Below are 16,966 nucleotides of genomic sequence, written 5' to 3'. Positions count from 1 at the left end.
AGGTAGTACCAAAGAATGAGCTAACCATCAGACAGTTGCACTCATCTCCCATGCTAGTAAGGTCATGCCTAAAATCTTGCACACTAGGCTTCAGCATTATGTAAACCAGAACTTCCAGATGTCCAAATGCGTTTATAAATGGCAGAGGAACCAAAGATCAAATTGCCAACAGTTGCTGGATCATAAAGAAATGTAGGGAATTCTAGAAAAACATCCACTTCTGTTTCATTGACTATACCAAACCCTTTGACTGTCTGAAACAAATGAAAGTTGCTCAGTCATGTTTGACTCATTGTGACTCCATGGACTATACAGTCCATGGAATTTTCCAGACCAGAATACTGGAGTCGGTAGCCATTCCCTTCTCCAGAGAATCTTCCCAACCCAGGGATCAAACCCAGATCTCCCACATTGCAGGCAGATTCTTTACCAGTTAAGCCACTAGGGAAGCCCAACAAGCCTATTTCTTCTCCAACAGATCTTCCTGACTCAGGAATAGAACTGGAGTCTCCTGCATTGCAGGAAAATTCTTTACCAGCTGAGCCACTAGGGAAGACCCATGGATCATAATTAACTGTGGAAAGCTCTTAAAGAGATGGGAATACCAAACCATCTTACCTGTCTCCTGAGAAACATTATGTGGGTCAAGAAGCAACAGTTAGAACCCTGTATAGAACAACTGATTGGCTCAGATTGAGAAAGGAGTACAACAGGGCCATCTGCTGTAACCTATTTGTTTAACCTTTACACTGAGCACAACATCTGGGCTGGATGAATTACAAGCTAGAATCAAGATAGGCAGGAGAAACATCAACAACCTCAGATATGCAGATGATACCACTCTAATGGCAGAAAGCGAAGAAGAACTAAAGAGCCTGTTGATGAGGGTGAAGCAGGGGAGTGAAAGAGCTGGCTTAAAACTAAATATTAAAAAAACCAAGATCATGTCATTTGGCCCCATTACTTCATGGCAAATAAAGGGTGAAAAGGTGGAAGTAATGACAAATTTCCTCTTCTTGGGCTCTAAAATCACTACAGATGGTTACTGCAGCCATGAAATCAGAAAATGATTGCTTCTTGGCAGAAAAGCTATGACAAACCTAGACAGTGTGTTGAAAAGTAAAGACATTACTCTGCCGACCAAGGTGTGTAGAGTCAAGGTATGGTCTTTCCAGTGGTGACATACAGTTGTGAGAGATGAAGAAGGTGGAGCACCAAAAAATGGATGCCTTCGAACTGAGGTGCTGGAGAAGACTCCTGAGAGTCCCTTGGACAGCAAGGAGATCAAAGCAGTCAATCTTAAGGAAGAGCAATCCTGAATGCTCATTGGAAGGACTGATGCTGAAGCTGAAACTCCAGTATTTTGGTCATATGATGTGAACAGCTGACTCATTGGAAAAGTACCTGATGCTGGGAAAGATTGAGGGAAGGAGAAGAGGACATCAGAGGATGAGACGGCTCGATGGCATCACTGATGCAACGGACATGAACTTGGGCAAACTTCGGGAGATGGCGAGGGAGAGAGAGGCCTGGCATCCTGGACTGCATGCTGCAGTCCACGGGGTTGCAGAGACTTGGACATGACTGGACAATGGAACAAACAAACAATGTGATGAATTGGTATGTGTTTCATGAAATGATTATTAAAATAAGGTTAGTTAACATAACCTCGATGATCCAACAGATGTTGGCAATTTGATCCCTGGTTCCTCTGCCTTTTCTAAATCCAGCTTGAACATCTGGAATTTCATGGATCACGTACTGTTGAAGCCTGGCATGGAGAATTTTGAGCATTACTTTACTAGCATGTGAGATGAGTGCAATTGTGCAATAGCTTAAGCTTTCTTTGTCATTGCCTTTCTCTGGGATTGGAATGAAAACTGACCTTTTCCAATCCTGTGGCCACTGCTGAGTTTTCCAGATTTGCTGGCATATTGAGTGCAGCACTTTCACAGCATCATCTTTGAGGATTAGAAATAGCGCAACTGGAATTCCATCAGCTCCACTAGCTTTGTTCATAGTGATGCTTCCTAAGACCCACTTGACTTCACATTCCAGGATGTCTAGCTCTAGGTGAGTGATCATACCATCATGATTATCTGGGTCATGATGATCTTTTTTGTATAGTTCTTCTGTGTATTCTTGCCACTTCTTAATATCTTCTGCTTCTGTTACATCCGTACCATTTCTGTCCTTTATTGAGCCCATCCTTGCATGAAATGTTCCTTTGGTATCTCTAATTTTCTTGAAGAGATCTCTAGTCTTTCCCATTCTATTGTTTTCCTCTATTTCTTTGCACTGATCACTGAGGAAGGCTTTCTTATCTCTCCTTGCTATTCTTTGGGACTCTGCATTCAAATGGGTTTATCTTTCCTTTTCTCCTTTGCCTTTCACTTCTCTTTTCTTAGCTATTTGTAAGGTCTCCTGAGACAGCCATTTTGCTTTTTTGCTTTTCTTCTTCTTGGGGATGGTCTTACTCCCTGTCTCCTGTACAATGTCACGAACCTCCATTCACAGTTCATCAGGCACTCTATCTATCAGATCTAATCCTTTGAATCTATTTCTCACCTCCACTGTATAATCGTTAGGGATTTGATTTAGGTCATACGTGAATGGTTTAGTGATTTTCCCTACTTTCTTGGATTTAAGTCTGCTTTGGCAATAAGGAGTTCATGATCTGAGCCACAGTCAGCTCCCAGTCTTGTTTTTGCTGACTGTATAGAGTTTCTCCATCTTTGGCTGCAAAGAATGTAATCAATCTGATTTTGGTATTGACCATCTGGTGATGTCCATGTATAGAGTTTTCTCTTGTGTTGTTGGAAGAGGATGTTTGCTATGACCAGTGTGTTCTATTGGCAAAACTCTATTAGCCTTTGACCTGCTTCATTTTGTCCTCCAAGACCAAATTTGCCTGTTACTCCAGGTATTTCTTGACTTCCTACGTTTGCATTCCAGTCCCCTGTAATGAAAAGGACATCTTTTTTGGGTGTTAGTTCTAGAGGTCTCATAGGTCTTCATAGAACCATTCAGCTTCAGCTTCTTCAGCATCATTGGTCAGAGCATAGACTTAGATTATTGTAATGTTGAATGGTTTGCCTTGGAAACGAACAGAGATCATTCTGTCGATTTTGAGATTGCATCCAAGTACTGCATTTCAGATTCTTTTGTTGACTGTGATGGCTACTCTATTTCTTCTAAGGGATTCTTGCCCACAGTAGTAGATATAATAGTCATCTGAGTTAAATCCACCCATTCCAGTCCAGCAAGAGAGTTCCAGAAAAACATATATTTCTGCTTTATTGACTACACCAAGGCCTTTGACTGTGTGGACCACAACAAACTCTGGAAAATTCTTAAAGAGGTGGGAATACCAGACCACCTAACCTGCCTCTTGAGAAACCTGTATGCAGGTTAGGAAGCAACAGTTAGAACTGGACATGGAGCAACAGAGTGGTTCCAAATAGGAAAAGGAGTACATCAAGGCTGTATATTGTCACCCTGCTTATTTAACTTATATGCAGAGTACCTCATGAGAAATGATGGGCTGGAGGAGGCACAAGCTGGAATCAAGATTTCCCGGAGAAATATCAGTAATCTCAGATATACAAATGATACCACCCTTATGGCAGAAAGTGAAGAAGAACTAAAGAGCCTCTTGATGAAAGTGAAAGAGGAAAGTGAAAAAGTTGCCTTAGAGCTCAACACTCAGAAAACTAAGATCATGGCATCTGGTCCCATCACTTCCTGACAAATAGATTGGGAAACAGTGGAAACGGTGGCAGACTTTATTTTTTGGGGCTCCAAAATCACTGCAGATGGTGACTGCAGCCATGAAATTACAAGATGCTTATTCCTTGGGAGAAAAGTTACGACCAGCCTAGACAGCATATTGAAAAGCAGAGACATTACTTTACCAACAAAGATCTGTCTAGTCAAAGCTATGGTTTTTCCAGTAGTCATGTATGAATGTCAGTGTTGAACTATAAAGAAAGCTGAGCACCAAAGAATTGATGCTTTTGAACTGTGGTGTTGGAGAAGACTCTTGAGAGTCCCTTGGACTGCAAGGAGATCCAGCCAGTCCATCCTAAAGGAAATCAGTCCTGAATATTCATTGGAAGGACTGATGTTGAAGCTGAAACTACAATACTTTGGCCACCTGATGCAAAGAACTCACTCATTTGAAAAGACCCTGATATTGGGAAAGATTGAAGGCAGGAGGAGAAGGGGACAACAGGATGAGATGGTTGTATGACATCACCAATTCAATGGACATGAGTTTGAGTAAACTTCGGGGGAGCTGGTGATTGACAGGGAGCCCTGGCGCTGTGGTCCATGGGGTCGCAAAGAGTCGGACACAACTGAGTGACTGAACTGAACTGAACATAACCTCATATTCTTTTAGTTTGACCTTTCTGAGTAGTTTGACGAAACTGATGATAATAAAAGCAGAAAAGTAGTGAAAGTAAGTTGGCTACAAAGGAAGAAAATCAGTGGGCTTTGAACGATTCCATAATACTACATTGAAACTCTAAATTTAGTAAAGCTGTATCTGTAAAAGGGTATGAGTGTGACCTATGAATTACATACTCATCAAATACTATCATTCACAGTTTGGTAAGAAGGCACTCTTAGACACATCAGAATTCAGAAATTACATCTTTCACATACCATTCTTGTAATAATTACATTAGTAATTTCCAATTTATCGAGATGAATCAAAATTAGCCATTCTAGAATGAAGAAAATATTATAAAAATATATTCTAAAAGCACTAAGAGCTTCTTCAAAGGGAATGACTCAATTCATAGGAGTAGTTTAATATATAATATATGTAATATATATTATTATATTTATTATAAGTAAATATTTGTTAAATATATATATAATCTTACCTGGGTGGTGGTTGTATGAGTTACACATATGTAAGAAGTACTGAGGTTTACACTTGTGCATTTTAAGTTACATTTAATTTTAAAAGTCCAGAAAAAATCATATTTGCAACATAGAGGGTGATAGAGAATTAATATAAACTATATAAAAGTAAATCTTATAAACTTACAAGAAGGGAAAAAACAACTCAATAGAAAATAGGAAATGAATCAGCAGCTCTAAAAATTATAAAAACATTTTATGTCACAGCAATCGTACTTCCAGAAATTCATTCTACAGATACATTCAACTTATTTGCAAGGTTATTATTGTAGTATTATTTATAATTGCAAAAGACTTGAAAATCTGAATATGAATCTTGTTATTGATTTTTGATGTGACTTTTAAGTATGGACACAAATCCTTTGACATTATATGTAAAGTAATGTGAATATTTTCTCCCACTTTGTGAGTTTTCATTTTACTCTTAATTGTATCTTTAAGTGGAAAAAATGCTGGGAACGATTGAAGTTGGGAGGAGAAAGGGACTGACAGAGGATGAGATGGTTGGATTGATAGCTTACGGTGAACAATGTCAGATTCATGATCTCCAAAGAAGAAGATTTAGCTTTGGGACCAGGGACCAGGCTTGATCGCTCAAGAACTTTTGTGTAGCAGAGTTTTATTAAAATAAGAAAAGGGACAGAGAAAGCTTCTGACACAGACATCAGAAGGGGGATGGAGAGTGCCCCCCTGCCAGTATTACCAAGGTAGGTATATACTTTTTTAATTAGTTATTATAATAAATCAAAAGAATGTCTCAAGTTTATGAAAACTTGACCAGACCTACTCCCACAAGCTACATTTTAGGATAACAGGATTAGAACTTAACAATAGAAAGATCCTACCAGACCCACACCCACAATATACATTCTGAGATATCAGGATTAGTCAGAAGGTTTTCAGGAAGGAGAAACTGTCCTCAAGCAGGATAAGTTGTTGTTATGTAATCCTTAGTACAGAGGTTAAACTGAGTTGTTTATTGTGTAATCATCAGTTCCAGGCTTAAAGGAAAAAAAAAAAAAAAAACATTTTATGTGACTAAGACTAAGAAATGTAGAGAGAAAAAAAAGGAAAAGTTTGTCCTTTCCTCCTCCTTGAAAACCCCAGACCCCTCTCTCCTCCTTGGGGAACCCCAGACTTCTTATCAACCTTCCTGGGAATTGACTCTCTCAGGATGGCATCACCAACTCAATGGACATGAGTTTGAGTAAATTCTGGGAGTTGGTGATGGACGGGGAGGCCTAGCATGCTGAGTGACTGAACTGACTGAAGTGGAAAAAAAGGTTATTAATTTTAATACTGTCCCATATATCAGTTGTTTTTCTTTTATGACTGCCATTTATGTTTTATTTAAAAAAACTTTGGCTTATACAATCGTAGGGATGTTCTCTTATGTTTTCCTCTAAAAGCTTTATTTTTTAAACTTTAACAGTTAGATCTGTAATCTATATAGAACTGAGTATTATGCATGATGTAAAATAAGGCTAAATATATTATGAGCATCCAGATGGTGTTCTTTTTCATTGAAATCACTGTCATTTTCCCCACTGCAGTGCAGTGTCATGCTTGTCCTCAATGATACCTCAATTATGTGTTTGGGTCTTTTTCTGCACTCTGCTCTGTTACACTGGTTGCCTTGTCTATCTTAGTGTTAGTTCCCTCTATTATAATTATTATAGCCTTATAATTGGTTTCCTACTGAGTAGTGCAAATCTGCCATTATTGTTCTTCAAGATTGCCTTTGTTGTTCTTGGCCTTTTGTAATCAACTCGTCATTTTCTACACTCACAAACTTGTTAGATTTTGTCTTGCAAATATAGATTGGTTTGAGGATTACTCACATCTTTACTGAGCCTTCCAAATCATGAGCATGGTATGTCTCTCCATTTATTTAGACTTTTTAGTTTCTTTCAGTAATGTTTTAGTGTTTAGTATCAATGTCTTTCAATAGATTTATTCCTTGGTATTTTTTGTGCCTTTAGCTGGTATAATTTTTAAAATTCTCTCTTCTATCTGTTTTTGCTGATATTTAAATACAGTTAATTTCTATGTGATGATTTTGTATTCATACACCTTGCTAAACACATATTCTCTTTTAGATTTAGGATTCCTTCCATCTCTGATGAGGGATAAAGTCTTAGGATATCCTATTCTAAAATAAAATAATGGATTCTCCTGTTTCCTGGCTTCTTTTTTGGTCTAGTCTCCATTTTTCTTCTAGCTGAACTTTATAATGTTGAAAACCAATCATCAACATTTTTTGATCTGTCCAAATTCAGCTTGGAAGTAACTTTCCTTCTTCAGTGCATTTCAGTTCCTCTATGTTCCTGTTTCTATCTCCACTGACTTCATTCTTAAGTAATGACCTTAGGCATTACTGGTACTAATCTATCTGTAATGGCAGAGTAAAAATTCCAGATCTGCTACTTACTGGCCACCTGACTTTGGACTAGCTACACAACCTCTTGAGACATTATTTTCTATAAAATGAGGATAGTTAGAATTAAAACATGTAGATATAATGTGTGTGTGCATATAAACCTTCCCGACAGTTCAGTTCAGCCTCTCAGTCGTGTCCGACTCTTGGTGACCCCATGGATTGCAGCATGCCAGGCCTCCCTGTCCATCACCAATTCCTGGAGTTTACTCAAACTCATGTCCATTGAGTTGATTATGCCATCCAACCATCTCATCCTCTGTGGTCCCCTTCTTCTCCCGCCTTCAATCTTTCCAAGCATCAGAGTCTTTTCCAATGAGTGAGTTCTTCACATCAGGTGGCCAAAGTATTGGAGCTTCAGGTTCAGCATCAGTCCTTCCAATGAAGACTCAGGATTGATTTCCTTTAGGATGGACTGGCTGGATCTCCTTGCAGTCCAAGGGACTCTCAAGAGTCTTCTCCAACACCACAGTTCAAAAGCATCAATTCTTTGGCACTCAGCTTTCTTTATAGTCCAACTCTCACATCCATACATGACTACTGGAAAAGCCAAAAGTAGTTGTGCAGTAAATGGCAGTTCTTATCACCCTGAAATCGATTGTAAAATCTGTGCTCCAGACTATGCTTTAGGCATTATATTCTTAACTATTTTCACTCATTTGCAATTCTCCAGCATTATACTGTCTCATTCCCTGATTTGTTAGTCTCACTTTCCTGACCTCTACCTTTTATGTAAACATTCTTTTGAATTAGTCTTTGAGACCCAATCCCTTCTTCTCCTATAGCTTTCTGCTTTGCAGGCAGCTGCTGAAGCGGGATACTCACAGGGCACAGGGTTAAACCTAGTCAGTCCTCCTTTTTCACAGTAGCTGGCAGCTGTCCCAACTGCCTGCCAAAGCCAAATGCTTAAAGAGAGAGAGAGTGAGGAGCCAACCATGAATCCCTTCCAGAAAAATGAATCCAAGGAAACTCTTTTTTTGCCTGTCTCCACTGAAGAGGTGCCACCTCAATCCTCCAACTTTCCAAAGAAACCATCTCCGGTGAGTCCTGGGATTCATCTCTGCCTCTGACAGGAACAGACTTACTCTATTGGTTCTCCTCCTTGGCCCCTACAGCTTCAGGTTGAGCTGTATTAGATATTAAAAGCTTTTCTCTCTTGGAGTTAGACTGAACCTGTAAACCAGATCTAAACAGGACTTTCTTTTAACTTAGGAGAGGAAGCAGCAACAGGAGGTGGTCAGAGTTCTTCAGTGGGTATCCAGAACTTGGCTGTATTTCATTGTACATTCTGAGTTTCTAAGAAAAAACAATTTGCATGTCCAGGGAAACTTGGCAAGTACTCCTTTCTGGAGAACTGTGTGTGATTATTCTTTCTTTACCAAAAAACCCTCCAAAACTTCAGCCTTTAGTTTCCCCTGTACACAGAGTCTATGCTGGACACCAAGAGAAGTTTTAGAATAGATCTGGCCTCTCTTACTGTGTTCCAGTGTACAGTAGGCAAAAGGAAAGAGAAACAAGGAAGTAACAATAATGTTTTACTTTATACACTTGGGATTTAATCCTCATATCAAAATCCTGTAAGAAGAGAGCCTACAGCAAGTATTATTGAGTTCTTACCACAAGCAAAGAAGTAGTATTAAGTAGTATCCTAGATATGGTAGTTCTTTGGAATAACAAAACTAAAATAGAAAGGCAGGTGTAGTGACAAAGACTGGATCAGTATCTGAGTACCACCAGTGACAGTGTTACATAGCTAGTAGAAGCGTGTTAAGTAAACTTCAGGTTGCATGATTCTTAAAGCTGTGAACTGGAAAAATAAAAAGACTATTCATTATGTCTTTCAAGCAAGTTTTTATTATATATTAATATATATTCATACTTTGGAGGGCTGTTTATATATCCGTATGGATAAAAGAATGAGTACATTAATTTATCATTTATTTAGTCATATATCTTCTGGTTCCAAAGAATTTAAGGCTGCTTACAAAGATGTATGTACATATACATCTTATACATTACTTATACATACATATACATACATACATCTTATGTATATGAAAAAGCAATTTAAAAAAATCTCATGATAAGATTCAGTTGAACCAAGGACACATACCTCCATCTCTCTCTCATTGGTTGGACTATCATAATGGGTAGGGATTTGAAATAAAATATGATATTCCTTTTATTCTGACTGATACAGTGCATTGAATAGCATAGTCCTTTTAATGCCCAAAAGGATTAGTGTGAAAATGTTACAGAATCTCTACTTCATAGAAAGAATGGACATTTAATCTGACAGAATTTAGGAATTCTCTGCCCAAGGTCAAGGTAACCGACCATCTTACCTTTAGGAATCTGTGTTGGATTCTGTGCCTGGCAGGAAGTATTCATATTGCTAAGATTCTTCCCAGCACAATGAATGTGCAAGTGGGGACAGAAAGATTAATCTACACAGTGGAGCTAAGCAGGGTACTGACATCTGAGTTGTAACTACCTGGATATCATGTGCTCTAGAGGCCAACTCTTAGTTATGTTCCTAGAAATAAGGATGATTATTCTCTTGCCCGGTGCCCCAGGCTTTCCATTTAGCGCTGTGGAAAGATGAACAGGTCCTGGTGTCTAGTATCAAGAAATGCCTGAGCAGTTCCATAATTAATGAATGATGGACAAAGGGATATTCAGAATGGTTTCTCTGACTGCTAAATCAGCAATGCAAGCACTTTTAGTATGATACTGACTGTTTCATGAAGATTAGGGACCATTGCTTCACATGACCTATCATAGTGACTTAAATGTTTTTTTTTTTTTTCTGTTGTGAAACAGTATAATGGTCTAAATAGGGAAATATTGTTCATGCTTGAGCCAGTGTCTTTTTGTTTCCTAGAAAATCTGTGGCTCCAACTATCCACTGAGTATTGTCTTCATTGTGGTGAATGAATTCTGTGAGCGCTTTTCCTATTATGGCATGAAAGGTAATTTTGTGTCCCCAAGTCCTACTTTTCTCCACTCACTCTCACCCCATGTTTGTAACAACCTGTCTTATATGCACTTATTTCCCTTATCTATTCTTTCTGCCTTCATCCAGTTTGTCCTTTCCTTTGGTGAAGATGTCCCCAGAAATACCTGATGGAATTTCACCTACTAACTCATAAAGACCAAAAACAGAAAGGAGTATTGGAAACCAGAATACAGCCTATGAGAATATAAGTGGAAAAACTCTCACCAATGGCATTCCATTCTTTATTTCTGTTCTTCAGGCCTATGGATTATACTGATGCTGGGAAGGAGAGTGGTGGTTTAGTCACTAAGTCGTGTCGGATTCTTGGGGGAAGAAGAAGAAAGGGATGTTAGAAGTCCCATGTTATCTTTTAGATTAACCTAAATGATGATATACACACAAAGACTGAAGGCAGTATTGCGTTTGTAGACTAAGCATAACCCCTTTTACTCCACAACTCCCAAGGGCCCTTCTACTGGCCAACAGTCACTGCTCAGTTGCTTTACTGATTGGACTGCTGAAGGTCAAGATCACCTTCAAAGATCTTATCAAACGTTCTTTTCCTCCATAACTATTTTAATGCATCTGTTTTGTTTTGGCTCGCTCTCCCCTCCCCCCCTTTCTTTTTTTGCTTAGCTGTGCTGACCCTGTATTTCCTATATTACCTGCACTGGAGTGAAGACACTTCCACATCTGTGTACCACGCCTTCAGCAGCCTCTGTTATTTCACTCCTATCTTGGGAGCAGCCATTGGTGACTCATGGTTGGGAAAATTCAAGTAAGGACGATGGGAGGTCATGTTCCAAGAAGTTTCATCGATTAATCGCGCAGAAACTATCACTTCTAGCCTCTTGCTTCCAAGCAAGAATATACTTGTGTCATCCATGACAAATAAGAATCTCTGTCAGACTGACAATACAGAAAGGTATTGTCTCTTCATAATCAGTGTTTCTAATATTTTTATACCCTTTTCAGTAAGGAGGGGTTTTTTCTTGTATCTAATTTTAACCTCCCATTCTGAAGTTTAAGACCAATTCTTGTTCTGATCTCAGGTGACAGAGACAGTTGACAGCAAAATGTAAAATTCAATGTATTAATAGTAGTTTGATATACTATCCATCTCTCCTCCAGATTGAATCATTTCAACCTTTTTAGTATCTTCATATAAGTCCCTCTTTGTAGCTCTTTTACCATCTCTGTTTCTCTTTTCTGACTTCCTTCTATAGTTTCTTAAGAATACAATAAATATTTTTATGAGTTAGACTAATGGTCTATTCATTTCAATATATTTTAAGTCTCTGAAAATAGTACCAAGAGATGTTTGGGGATAATGTTATAGTTGCCCCCTATAACATCATCCTCATGGACTAGGGATGGATCTCAGGTATCCACTATTCAGATATTTTCTGTGGAGTTGTCATCTATGGAATCATCTAAATTAGCATTTCTCAAAGTCCATTTTGTTGAAAATTGGTTGTATAGGATCTGATGAATGATATGTAGGAACATAAAACTCTTATAGTCAAATACGTTTGGGAAAATGTTAGGGTGAACAAAGCTAAAAAGTATCTTTACTGCATGATTTCTTGTAGCCTTGAACTTACTAATTAATATCAAAAATTTCTGAGAGAAAATCCATTTGCATTTCTCAGAAAAATTTTTTTCCTCCAACTCTTCCTCCTCCTGCTTCACTTATCCTGGCACTAAGAACAGTATAAATTCTGAGTCTGTATTACTCAAGTATCTGAATTCTATTTGTAGACTGATTGATTTAACTCTTTCAACAGGACAATCCTCTGTCTCTCCTTGGTGTATGTGCTTGGACATGTGATCAAGTCTATGAGTGCCTTACCAATACTGGGGGGACAAAATTTACACGTGTGAGTAAAATCCTGGAATAAAAACTGAACGACTTTTTCTCCACTGGACAGGTAAATGTCTCATGCATTCATTATAGATGTTTCTCTATCTTCTTACAAGAGATGTCCCTTTATTTCTAACATACTATTTTATTACCAAACTGATTAAGAAAAAAAATTGATCAGTTGAACTCTTTCCTGTGTTATCTGAGCTCATTTGCTTTTATTAAATATTTGGGGACTTGTAGGATGCCCAGTTAGCATCCTTTCCATGAAAACTATTCATATGCTTGAAGACATGAAAATTTTCATGTCCTCCATATTCCCTCACCTATTCATCCATCCACACTTTGTACTTTGAGACAGTCAAAAAAATATGCCTGTGATACTTCCTTATAATATAGTGTAGAATTCACATTCAAAACTCAGATTATTTCCATTTCTGTGTAGTCCATATATTCCAGTTGCTCTGTTCTCTTTATTAAGCTATTGATGCTTATGATTCCCAGCTCTTGATAGGTTCTGATTTCTGTTGGTTCAGTTAGTAGAGAGAATTAGACTTGTCCAAGAATCAGATAATATGTATTCTTGTTTATCATATGCCTATATGTATATTTTCCAATGAGTTAAGAATTTTGTTTGAGATTTAATGGATATTAGATACCTTATTATTGTTGTCCCATCAGAAATCACTGACATTTCTCCTATTAGTTATGACTAACTTAAAATTTTATTTTGTGGTTACTAAGGATATGTGGGATAAAAGTTCACAAGGACTTTCTATTGAAGTGTCCCTTTGACTATAATGAAACTGAGAACCAGTGCCTTAACTCTGGAGTTCCTTGAGTATCTGCTTCTATATGTTGCACTCATGAGGTAAATGAAACTATCAGGGACAAAATCTTCCCGTGTAATGATACTTTCTGGCAGAAACTCAAGGTTTATGGAGACTGTAAATGCTCCCGAGTCTCTCCTAGGAGGAAGCCATTGGTAAATGCCCAAAGTATAGAAAAGTGAAGGAAGTCATGCCCTTGTACACATATTTTTTCTCTTATAGCTCTATATTCCATTTCTACAGTTGTGTTTAGTATCAATATGATTAATACTCTCACCTTTCCATTTCAGAGTCCTGTCAATGGTCGGCCTGAGTCTAATAGCTTTGGGGACAGGAGGTATCAAACCCTGTGTGGCAGCTTTTGGTGGAGACCAGTTTGAAGAAAAACATGTAAGAGTTCTGTCATTTCTATGTTTTAAAAAAAGTAGAACAGGCATTAAACAACAGGTAGCCATTTGCCAAAAATGAAGTAATCCACTATCAGATCATATCTGAAGAGTTGTGTTCAATGCTGGGTACTGGTCATTAATAGAGAGAAAAATGGAAACATTTCAAAGGAAAGTGAACAAGGTGGCAAGTGGACTAAAAGGTGTATCTTAAGAGGAAAGGTTGAGGGAAAAGGAGATATTTAGCCCAGATAAGATAAGATTAAAGAGAATATTACAACTGTCTATAGATATTGGAAGGATGTCAGGAATTAATCCAAAGATCAATAAGTGAAAGTTATAGAAAATCAGCTTTTTGCTTGATGGAAAGAAAAACTTCAAATAGCTACAAGTAGTGAGTTTACTCTCACTTGAGGTATTTTAGAAGTTACATGGTCATCACTTTGGGAATGGGAGGTGATGAGTAGTGTGGAGATGATTTAAGCATCTCTAGCTTCAGGATTCTATGAAAGGGGAAAATGACCATTTGGGATAAAACAGAATGAGTTTCTCTAGATGAACATGTCTGGATGATCATTTCTTCTTTTCCTAAATACTTTCCACTGTCAGTGGGGAAAAAGCAGTATGAATAAATGTAAAAATGGCTCTGTTAAGGAAGCAGTGACAACCAGGCAAGGGAAGTAGTCTATTCTTGGATCAGACAACATTTCTAACTTGTTTTTACCTCTGTTTTCCTTTTTGATTCTCTTCATGTATTATTTCCTCTTCTATAGTATTTATCATGTATCTGTTTTTCTGTTCTTTCTCTGTGATTTGTCCTCCTTCTTTCCTCTAACCCATCAGAATATTTGAGTATTTTATATTCTTCATCTGCCTGAGGGTCCATAGAATATAACTGCTTGCTAACCTTGGAGAAATAACCAGCCTCTGGCAAGTGGGATTCTATGCATAATGAACTATACACATGGGTGAGTAGAACAGATTTAAGTGGGGACCAGAAGAGGAAGCAAAATACACCATGTATAGAAAATGGAGATTGTGCTGATGTGTCAGGGAGAGATACGGGAAGTCAGAATGAAGCACTGCTGCTGCTGTTGCTAAGTCGCTTCAGTCATGTCAGACTCTGTGGGACCCAATAGACGGCAGCCCACCAGGCTCCACCGTCCCTGGGATTCTCCAGGCAAGAACACTGGAGTGGGTTGCCATTTCCTTCTCCAATGCATGAAAGTGAAAAGTGAAAATGAAGTAGCTCAGTTGTGTCCGACTCTTCGTGACTCCATGGACTGCAGCCTACCAGGCTCCTCTGTCTACGGGATTTTCCAGGCAAGAGTACCAGAGTGGGTTGCCATTGCCTTCTCCAGCACAGAAGGGCATAATAAATAAAGTGTCAACAACTTTATTTGAAAGTTACTTAATTTTGTAGGCGCTCCACAAAGATATTCCAGAAATAGGACAAACCCACCTTCGAGTTTCCACCAGTCACTTCCAAGCCCACAGACTTCCTTTTCTACTCTCTGGCAGACTTCCCATAAGCATTAGGAAAATTATCCTGTTTGATCAACAGTTTACTAGAACCATGTTCTAGTCCTATTCCTACCACACATTCCACAAAATCTATTTAATTTTTATCTCAGTTATTCATTCACTTAATTCCATTAAAAAAACATTTACTGAGTCTGTAACTCTGGGAGTTGGTGTTGGACAGGGAGGCCTAATGTGCTGCAGTCCATGGGGTCACAAAGAGTTGGACACAACTGAGTGACTGAACTGAACTGAAGTGAGTCTGTAATATAAATCAGGTGCTATAGTAGTAATGATAGTAATGATAGAGATTACAGAAAATGGTAAGATACAATTTTTGGCCTCTAAGAACTCTCAACCTACTGAAAGAAACAGACATTTAATGCAAGGAAACTAATATTAGAATAAATATATATATATAACACAATGCATAGATGTAGTATACAATAGGACTTCCCTGGTGGCTCAGATGGTGAAGAATCTGCCTGGAATGCAGGAGATCCAGGTTTGATCCCTGGGTTGGGAAGATCCCCTAGAGAAGGAAATGGCAATCCACTCCCGTGTTCTTGCCTGGAGAATTCCATGGACAGAGAAGCCTGGTGGGCTATATGTAGTTCATGGAGTCGCAAAGAGTCAGACACAACTGAGTTACTAACACTGTCACTCACTTTCATACAAGATAACCGTTTTTGCCAAGATAAAGTGATAAAAAATATTAAAGATGCTTGCTTGTACTAGTGTTTGAAAGATAGGGAAATATTTGTCTGCAGTCAGCAAGATATGTGTTAAGATATCTAATATGATAGTCACAAACCATGGAGGCCATATCTGAATCAGTGTATGTACCTCTCACTTAGTCTGAACATGAGGTGGGGATGGACCGAGTAGGTACATTGAACTGATGATTTGTCCTTTTTGTTTATTTATTTTTTCAGGCAGAGGAACGGACTAGATACTTCTCAGTCTTCTACCTCGCCATCAATGCAGGGAGCTTGATTTCTACATTTGTCACACCCATGCTGAGAGGTTGGGATCTTTTCTGAGGACCTCTGTATAAGCTTTACTCTGGCCAGCCAGAAATCTGTTCAAGGCTTCTTACTGTCCATCCTCTTTTATAAGGGCTTGAAAATCTGAGTGTATTTCTTTTAATCTTGAATTATCTACCCTAAAAGAAGGATTATAGATTAGGTGATGGGAGGAAAGAGGATGGCTATGTCTATTACCTCAAAAACCTGAGCTTATAGAATAGAACATCAAAGACTTAAGATTCAGGAATAATTTGGCTTTGTTTTTCCTGTAGGAGATGTGCAGTGTTTTGGAAAGGACTGCTATGCACTGGCATTTGGAGCTCCAGGACTGCTTATGCTGATAGCTCTTGGTAAGTGCAGTGGGGCAAGGATACTAATAACCACTGATGCCTTCCACATGGAGAGCATGATGTAAGCACTTTGCACAAACTGTTGCATTCAGTCCTCATACTAACCTATTAGAATTTTTGATGATGGCCATTATTAGGTAAAGGTTATTTTAGGGGTTTCACCTAGACATTGTAGATAAATTAACTGAATAAAGTCATAAATCTCAAAAAAAAAAAATACTGAAGCTTACATAACTAATAGGTTTCCTAGAGACCTCTAAAAAGGACTGATTCTTGGATGCCATGTAGGACCAATTAAATGATGATCTCTGTAGGATACGGCTTTGGTATCTGTAAATTTTTAAGTATTTAGGTGATTCTAATTGTAGTCATGGTTGAGATGTACTGATCCATACTGCAGGATATAGTAAGCAAAGAAAATAATCCTTCCACTCAAACCAGCTTATTTTATCTGATAACTATTTATCTAGTAATTGGAAGATGTTTTAAATTCTTTGGGCCTTTTAAAACTTCTAGATTTAGCTGTTTCTGCCCTGCTGTGCAATGCTCCCAAGAAGTTTCCTTTTGAGCAAAGAGAATAAGAGTAGTTGGATAAGTAGGGGAAACCAGTCAAAATGGCC

The 16,966-nt window shown here is 38.3% G+C and overlaps 1 protein-coding gene across 1 annotated transcript in view; it reads left to right on the top strand.

Annotated features, from left to right (window-relative positions):
* Positions 1-8,271: 8,271 nt before the first annotated feature.
* Positions 8,272-16,966, top strand: part of LOC122675633 (solute carrier family 15 member 2-like) — a 34,883-nt gene continuing 26,188 nt past the window's right edge. Inside the window, 7 exon segments of the mRNA XM_043874603.1 lie at positions 8,272-8,409; positions 10,254-10,341; positions 11,004-11,145; positions 12,155-12,247; positions 13,352-13,451; positions 15,904-15,994; positions 16,269-16,346. Of these exon segments, the coding sequence (XP_043730538.1) occupies positions 8,272-8,409; positions 10,254-10,341; positions 11,004-11,145; positions 12,155-12,247; positions 13,352-13,451; positions 15,904-15,994; positions 16,269-16,346 (730 nt within the window).

The sequence above is a fragment of the Cervus elaphus genome, chromosome 19 (genome assembly GCF_910594005.1).
Source record: "Cervus elaphus chromosome 19, mCerEla1.1, whole genome shotgun sequence".
NCBI classification, from domain to species: domain Eukaryota; kingdom Metazoa; phylum Chordata; class Mammalia; order Artiodactyla; family Cervidae; genus Cervus; species Cervus elaphus.
Note: the sequence above shows the minus strand (reverse complement) of the source record. Positions and strands in the feature narration are given on the sequence as shown.